The sequence below is a fragment of the Rosa rugosa genome, chromosome 5 (assembly GCF_958449725.1).
Source record: "Rosa rugosa chromosome 5, drRosRugo1.1, whole genome shotgun sequence".
NCBI lineage: Eukaryota > Viridiplantae > Streptophyta > Magnoliopsida > Rosales > Rosaceae > Rosa > Rosa rugosa.
The window spans coordinates 43,004,637-43,013,710 of record NC_084824.1 but is presented as its reverse complement, the minus strand read 5'-3'; the positions used below and the strand labels follow the sequence as shown (position 1 = coordinate 43,013,710).

The window sequence follows — 9,074 nt, the reverse complement described above, 5'->3', positions numbered from 1 at the left end:
TGCCTCGCCAAAACTATCTTTATGAAAAAGCATAATGATCTGAATGTTTCTATGAATAACTGGTTTTCAATGTCCTTGAACTCAATCTCCCCAATAGCAAGAACAATAGGAAAGAACAGGACCCATATATATATATATATATATATATATATATATATATATATATATATATATATATATATATATATCATTGTGTTTCATTGAACAAAGCAAGTTAGTTCAAGAACTAATGTCTCTGATTCAGAATCCAAAACCGCCAATGCTCTCTGATTGCTGGAACTCATTTTACTGAGGTATGTCGTTTTGCGGGAAGCAGAAAATGTTTGATCAGCTGATAGAATTTTGGTGTTTACATACTAGGAAATGTTGTTGAGCTTTACCACAGCAACCCATCAGAAGTTTGAAGGTGTTTTCTGAATTATTTTGATTACAATCTAGTGGTGGCTTTTGTTAATTTTGTGTAATCAGTGGGTTTCCAGGTGAAACTTTTTTTCTAGTTCTGTGTGGAGTTTAAACTTGTTTACTATTTGCTTTCTTTGCTGCTCTTTGTTTAGTAAGGTTTTCCTGCTAATTCTTGTATCATACATTCTTTTTTGATGTTGCGGGCAAGTGGGGATTTGAACTTGGGACCTTATCGAACATAATAGATGAGAAAAACCACTAGACTTATAGTGACTTAGTAGTATTTCCTGTAAAGATTGTTTACTCCAATTGATTTACATATGTTAATTTTCTGCACACATTATCTTAATAGTTTGATGATAGAATTCTAAAGAAAGTTTTTTTATTATAATTTATCTTATCCTTTAAAGAATGGTGGTTGATATGATTATTGAAAAGGAGAAGGTAAAAGGAATGGTGCTTGATATGATTCATTTGCGTAGGTTCTCTTTGACTTATGTTACATGGCTTTGTCATAGACTGAAGTGTTAATTTTTCAGGTGCATATAAAGGGGCTCAGGGTCAAGAAGATGGAGATATAGTTGTGGGTTTCTCTCTGAAGAGTCTTCTGAGATAATGTTTTCTATTCTGAAATGGAAATGCTCATGGTCTATGATATCGGCGGTTGCTTCTATTGTGGGATTGGTTTCACTAATGTTGGATTCAAAAGTTCATCTCCTCTTCTTTCCATTAGTTCCTTCTTTCGAGTACTTTAGTCAAACTCATAACTCTTGTGTCCCAATCAATGCTTCCACTGAAGCAATTACGGATCATTTTAGGGGAAATTTAGAACCTCCTATTGACTTAGAAAATCATTTTCCAGCTGACTTGCACAAGGCAGTTGTATTTCTTGGAGCACCATGGAAGGCAGAGATTGGCCGGTGGCTTGCTGGTTGTGGCTCAATTTCTAATAAAGTCAACATTGTGGAGGTAATAAGAACAACCTTTTACATGATGTAACATAATTTTTTTTTTTTCTGAATGAGTGAAGTAGATTTCTTATAATGGAGTTAATTCATGTACAGAAGGAATAAAGAAAATTAGAAACATAGAGATGAATACCTTGCAAGTTTGAATCAGGAGGTGGGAAAAGAAGTGGGAGTGAATGGGTGTTTACTCAGTTAATCTATGAAACCAGATGACACAAAAATGTTATTATTATTCTTCTATTTTTATAAGCCCTTGGAGATATGTGAAGTGAATATCAATTTTTATGGGAAGAGTATTCATGTTAACTAATTGTTCTGTTGGCAGTTAATAGGTGGGAGTGGCTGCAAAAATGACTGCAGTGGTCGAGGTTTTTGTAATTGTGAATTGGGACAATGTCGGTGCTTTCATGGATATAGTGGTCAGTATAATTTCATCTTCTTTCTTTCGGTGTAATTAAATTAATACAAAACTTCAAATAATTAGGAGCAATCAGAAGTGGGTATGATGCCCAATTAGTCATCTCTGGAAACAAACTGAGTTTATACCATAATGGTATTAGTTTATGCTATGTACTTTTATAAACAGCCAACTAATATGTCAGCTACTCGCCAATCTTTCTAGCTTCTCCTTGGTTATATTTTGTAACCATACTACCACAGCAGATAGCAGGCATAGTGAGAAACTTGGTTTGCATTATAATATGACGAGTACAGCAGTAGTTATGGATGCTAGGATATGAATGTCTTGTAAGCTCAATGTCTTTTTTTGTCTTTCCCTTTTCCTTTCCTTTCTTTCCTTCTGTTTTTCTTGTTATAGCTAATTGTTCATTTTATTTTATTTGCAGGTGAAAACAGAAGAACAAATGGGATATAAGTATGGCGAGGCTTGCTTTCGTTTATGTTTCTAGTATCATGTACCATTTAGACTTAAATTTTTGTTTTATTTCGACATGTTATGCATAGAAATACTTGAGATGTTGTTAAGTAATTTGAGCATCAATATTAATCAAAATTTATTTACTTACGATATGTTTCTCATTAGATTTCCTAGCAATAGTTACAAATCAGTTTATAACTATAAAAATGAAGTCATATAAGTTCTAAAAGAAAAAATTGATGTCCCATTAGCCAGTGGATAACAAAATACTAAGTAAGAAACGATGTAACACAACCCAATGAACATCGACTTATTAAATAAGAAACGATGTAAAACAACTTAATGGACATTGAGTTATTAAGTAAGAAACGATGTAAAACAACGCAATGGACATTGACATTGTGTAAGAAACGATGTAAAACAAATCAATGGACATCGATTTATTAAATTAAGGGCTAAATACAAATTACTACCCTGTGGTTTAGGTCCAAAATCAATTCAGTCCCTGAACTTCTAATTTCATCAAAAACACCCCTACACTTTCAATTTTGATCTAATAGGTCCAATTTGTTAGTTTTCCGACAATTGAGTTATTTAACTTGTTAATGTGGCTCATATATGGCCTATGTTTTATGATGTGGTGTCGAGGTGGTCTGCATACTCAATTTAGGAGTGAGTCCTACTATTAAAAATTAATAGTTTTTCAACAAATAATCCAACTATAACCTGAACCCATAACAGAATATTTACGAATTGGACCTATTAGATCAAAATTGAAAGTGCAGGGGTGTTTTTGATGAAATTAGAAGTCCAGGGACTGAATTGATTTTGGACCTAAACCACAGGGTACTAACTAGTATTTAGCCCTTAAATTAAAAACGATGTCTAGTATAAGTATGAACATCGGTGCCAACCTCAAAAATTGATGTTTAATAGAAAAATGGACATCGCTTCATAAAAGGAAACGATGTTTAATAGATTAATGAACATCGGTCGCGTAATACAAAAGAATGTAGATTCAATCTTAAATAGTGTGATATATGGCAAGTACCTGTAAAACTTATAAACAGCAGGCAAACTTCAAAAACACCGATGTGTAAGAGAATATAACACATCGTTTCTAGAATGAGTAACGATGTTAAAATGAATACTAGTGTTGTTGGACCTATATTTCATTAAGCATTAAATGCAAAAATATGAAGGTTTAACAATATCTAAAAACACCAATTTGTGATCATAATAGCAGTTTAACATCGATTCTGGAACATAATCTGATATTTATTATTATATGGGACATCGGTTTTTAGCCGATGTCTATTTTTTTCCGATCTTTTACATCACCCACTAACACATGTGTACAAATTTTTTTTTTACATCGGTTTCTGGCCGATGTATATGAGGAAAATTCTAGTAGTGTGAACATGTTTGGGGCTTTGAAATCGCCCCTAGCTACAAAAGTATTTAGCTAGACATAGTCATGAATTCGCTGAAAGCATACATCAAGAGAATTGAAAAGAAAAATAGAGATGAAAGGAGGTGAGATCAATAACCATCGAAAGTCTTCGATGTAAACTCTCTAGCATTGTCAAGTCCAAATGACGGAATAGGATGATCTGGGGAGTGAGCCTGTTGTCATATGATATGTGCTAGGAGTGTAGCATAAACAGCATTTACAGGTGGACAATAGCACAACACGTGACCAGCGTGTTTGTGTGTCAACCAACATCATGAGATATTTAAATGTCCGCGAGTTGGTTGAACTAGTCCACCGAATCCCCACGGACTCTATGTAAGAACATAATGAGTATTTTTATATCCTTTGCATAGGACGGTCTCAGTCCTAACTTTCTTAAGGAACAGGCTTTGTAAAACGAGCAAGAGGCTGTAGAAGCAACCAATGAGGATTTTGGTTGGGTCTGAGCATCTGAAACGCTATTTGAAGCAAAGTTGGTGATTGCAGCATCACCTAGAGCTCCATCACCATGATGGATGCCATCCATGACATCATGGATAGGGACTGTGCCAGCCCTAGGCTGGTGGTGGACGGAGGCGGTGCCCGAGGGAGCGGCGGCGGTCACACTTAGTCCAAGAATCAACTTTTGATTCATGCTTCGTTTTGCTCAAGAGAAAAGATGTCTATGTGAAGTCTTTAGTAGACGGATCATCATATCATGACTATGATGACCTATCATATCGTGACAAAGCCAATATGTGTCTAAATCCAAGAGATCTTCTCTCATAACTTTATTGGATATAATAGCTCGAATAGTGACATAGAGTCCACTAGAGAGACACATAAACTTCTCTAAGGTGCGCCTTTGTTCACAATCGTTAGAGGCATTGCAAAGGAACTCATTTCCATTTTCTACATGCGTTTTTGCATGGTATCCGTTGGTTATTCATAGGTGCGATTTGCCCTAGAACGTAGAGAGTTTCTGTGACAGTAATCAAGGTGCCATTTGGCAAGGGGAACTTGGGCTATTCCATGTCCTTGAATTAATATTGATGGCCCAGCCATCATAGTCACAGAGTAATATGCTCAGAATCAAAATGGAGTCATAATGAAAAGAACTCGAAATTTTATTCATAAGCCAACGGAGTACATCATTGTCTCTTAACCATTAGGAGAATCTAATCCAAATGCTTAGCTAATGCAAAACAAAGGTAGTCGTTTGACTTCTTTCGGTAACTCCAAAATAAATATGACCAGGTGAGTAGAGAGATGTCGGTGGAGCAAAGCTCGCTTAAGTACCACTTATCTCAAAACCTTCCTAGACATCATACTCATTTTGGATGAGCCTATGTGAAGAAAAACTAAACTAATGGCATTTACTACAAAGTATATGGCAATTGCCTATTACATCTCTTGGAAAAATAAAGACTTAAACAAAATTGGAGATCTATTGATCCCAGCCAGATTTGTAGTCTTCAACCCTTTACTCTAGATCATCTTCTTGATCTTCTTGTTCCACATAGTGAGCTTCTCTTGCTTCATAATATGCTTTGTAGGCGGTGACAATTTCTTCACGAGCTCTACAAATGTGTGCCCAATGACCGGATACTCCACATCGAGATGCTCAGACTCCATTGATTGAGGCGCTTTGAAAGCGTCATTTAGATGGCTCTTAGTGTTGGTGGCGCCACCAACATGGCTAGAGGCGTTGCCTCCCTCTCTCTTTCCACGTTGACCTCTTCGGTTCCGTGTTCGCCTATTTTGGCAATTACCTTCCCAAGTAGAGCGATTATATGGACCAGGACATCCAGAAGTATCCTTAAGATTAGAGTTTCGCTCTTGGCGCCCTCTCTTAGGGGCGTGACTATAATTGGATTCTGGAATATGCTCTGTTTTCACGGATCTCAAATTATAGTTCTTCACAAGGATGTTGTCATGCTTTTCAGCGACATTCATAGCTCTAATAAGCTCATGAAACCTTGTGATCTGTCCTGCAGTAACATCGATTCGATAGTTCTTAGCAACCATCAATGCAGAGACGGGGAAGGTAGAGAGAGTCTTCTCAATCAACATCGCATCTGTGATCTCTTTACCACAGAATTCCATTAAGGATTTAATGCGAAGTGCTTCCGAGTTGTAGTCAAGAACTGACTTGAAATCACAGAAGAGGAGGCTATGTCATCTCACTTCTAGGTCAAGAAGCAGGGAGTCACGGACGTTGCCAAATCTTTCTTCGAGTGAGACCCACAGCTTTCTGAGGTCTTCTTCATTCATACACTCATACTGGAGCGAATCATCCATATGATGAGTCATTAGAATGATGGCTTTCGCCTTATTTGCCTCTAAGGCCGCTCTATTTGCTTCCAAAGCTTGAGCTTGCTCAACAGGTAGCACGTCCTGGCTAGGCTCGAGAATTGTATCCAAGATTCCATCGGCCTTGAGATGCTGGAGGACATCACGAACCCACCTGTGATATCCAGAGCCAATTGTTCCCAATGGAGCAAAGTCCAATTTGTTCAGGTTACTCATCCTGAAAAAGAACAAGAAAAAAAGGTTAGTTTCGGAGCGGAAAAAGCTACCACGAAAACATATAAAATTTCTGAGCGTAATCGCTTCCAAGAAATTCAATTCCAAGATGTATTGGATTAGATCGAAACAATGACGTAAGTGATCGATCATAAATTCTCTACAAACTCTAAGTTTGGAGATCTCAACAAGCTCCAAGCTTGGAGTGAGCACGAACCCCCACAGTTCGGCTTAATTAGGTCTCCCCTATGATGAAGAAAGGGGGGTAGAAGAAGGGAGTTTGCAAGTCCCCGAGAAAAAGAAGAGAAATTGAATAAAAACTCAAAAAACGAGAACTTTTAGTTAAAAATACCTTGAAATAGGTCGCCGGAAAATTTGGCCGAAAAAAGTGGCCTGCGGTGACATGTCACCGGAGCTGCTGACGTGGCTGCTGACTGATGCTGATGTGGCTGCCTGTGTGCTGCTGACGTGTCGCCCTGGTGGGCCTGCATCAGTGGGCGGCTTGGGCTGCCTCCTCCTCCTTTTTTTTTTTTTTTCTTTTCTTCTTCTGCCGGATGTTCTCTTCGCCGGTTCAGTGTCTTTCAGACCGGTTTTTGGGCTATTTCTTCCGGTTCCTGAATTGTTGGTCTGAGAAGCTTCTGCTGGAAAAATTTGGTAGAAATTGGAGGTCCGGATAGTGGTGAACCGATGGAGTATTTGTTGTGGGTGATTTAGAGATTCCGGTGGCAGGTTCGATAAGTTTCCTGCAGGTTCTGGTGGTTCTGCCGCCGGTTCTGGATTCCTGGGGTCGAGGGCTTCAAGTTGTGTGGTGGAGACAGAAAAGGTATCAAGGTTTTGTATTCGGATTTAGGGTTTTGGCTATTAGGTTTTAGGGTTAGGACGTCGTACTGATAACGTGTTTAAGGAAAACAGAAATTGGGAAAGAATTGAGTCGTGCTTTCATTGATAATATGGGCCTCTTTATATAGAAGATTACAAGACATAGAATCAGAGTTGTACAAGGAAAGATAATCGTACAATTAATCGGATATCTATGAATATCTCCGAGAATATCTCTAATTCTAAACCCTATTACAACTAGGTCAAGTAACCTAGAGTTTGGGCCAGACACACACATATTCTGGATTTACTTGAACAAATCTCAAATAACGTCTTAACCTTTTTGGGGTATGATAGGAAAAAGTTGTCACTTATATAATTTGCAAATTAAATAAAAAAAAATTAGTCATTTCAATGGTTTAGTTACTTTATAAATCTTAATTACATATCCATTCCTTAATCATACAACATAAATCTCTTTTTCCAATAAAAAAAATCAAACACAAGGTATTGAGTTTTAAAAATTAATTTCTAATCAACAAGAAAATAACATGAACTCTTCTGTGGATTTTTTTTAATTTTTTTTTCTGTTTTAGATGTGCAAAAAAAAAAACGAAGATTGATCATTTTTTCTTGATGTTTATTTTATTTTCTCTATTTCCTGTGCCTCATAATTAATTATTTAAATATTTGTTTAGTTTTTTTAATTGCTAGCTCATTTTTTGTTTTTTGCAAATATAATGGCTAGACTTAGATTTAGGTCATAAGATGATTTATTTTGTTTTTTCTCACCAATATGATTTATTTCATTTTTATGTCACATGATCTTAATCATAATTTTAATACTTATTATATATATATATATATATATATATATATATATATATATATATATATATATATAAATGCTTTAATGGTTATGTAGTGAAATTAAAAAATAAAAATAGATAAAGAAAATAATAAAGAATGCTATCTAATATTATTGAATTGTAAATTGTTGAGAAAATCAATATAATATTTTTTGGTAGAATTATTGTCCTTAATAGTCATTTTATAGTAGGTTATATATGTCATTTAATAAGTCATAATAGAGTGAGGTCAAGTGAGCAGATTTGGAGGTCTTAATAGAAACACTCATATTCAATAGCACTAATAATGATGTTATAATGCCATGTTTTCAAAATATGAGATCGCGCCTTGGACAATTTTTTTTTGGAATAGAAATTGATATCATTAGAATCAGTAGCCATGAAAAGGCCAAAGTCTACAAACCCTCAAATAAGAACCTCGGCAAGTAACAACCGGTACAACCTATTTAAGAAAATGCAAACAATTAAGTTCTAAAAAGCGCTCGCTTTACACAAGCCTATACAAAGAAAGGATTACCTCGTCTTCTAAGGAAAGAAAATCATTCAACTAGTCCCTACCTACCAATCACGCAATTGTGGTACAAGCAAGTAACTAGAAACGTCTTAGAAAACTTATAGAAGCTCTCCCAACTCACACAGGCTTGAAACCCTAGGCAATGAAGATCTATGCCATAACTAGCTCCTTTCCTTTCGGATTAGAGCTTGCAGTAGCATCTGCACCATTCAGGTTGGTCAATAGACTCTTCTTAGCAGACTTCCGCTTCCCAGCACCATCTACCTTCAAGTCCTTCTTCTTTCCAGCAGTACCAGATGGGATTTTATTTTTGCTTCCCACCGGCCTCCCTCTCTTTTTCTTCACCATGCCTTGATCATTATATGGAAGTGAGACTAGCCCCATATCAGCAGGCTCCAGAGTTTTTTTTACCCACTGCCAAACTCAATTTGAGTCTCTTTGGAGAGATGGTGAGCTCAACCTCAACCCTAGAGCGACGCTTGCCTGTTATTGACTCCACCATACTATCAGACTCATCTATCTCTCTAATGCTTACCTTACGACGTGGTTTTTGTACCAAATATGTAGGATTGCACAAGAGTTTCTCCGAGATCATCCTAGGGAGTTAAGTCTTGAAGATCAAACTGTGCCCATTGAAAGAAACCCT

The 9,074-nt window shown here is 36.6% G+C and overlaps 1 protein-coding gene across 2 annotated transcripts; it reads left to right on the top strand.

Annotated features, from left to right (window-relative positions):
- The first annotated feature begins 255 nt into the window (after positions 1-255).
- Positions 256-2,394, top strand: LOC133708062 (uncharacterized). 2 transcript variants are annotated; one of them, XR_009845548.1, is made up of 4 exons: positions 256-1,371; positions 1,696-1,789; positions 1,993-2,117; positions 2,216-2,394. XR_009845548.1 is itself a non-coding variant. In XM_062133510.1 (3 exons), the coding sequence occupies exons 1-3, from the start codon at positions 1,018-1,020 to the stop codon at positions 2,073-2,075; spliced, it is 531 nt and encodes a 176-aa protein (XP_061989494.1). In that variant the 5' UTR covers positions 256-1,017; the 3' UTR covers positions 2,076-2,204. The 2 variants fall into 2 exon arrangements, 1 of the variants encoding a protein (XP_061989494.1); XM_062133510.1 differs by lacking the exon at positions 2,216-2,394 and having other exon boundaries at positions 1,993-2,204.
- Positions 2,395-9,074: the final 6,680 nt, after the last annotated feature.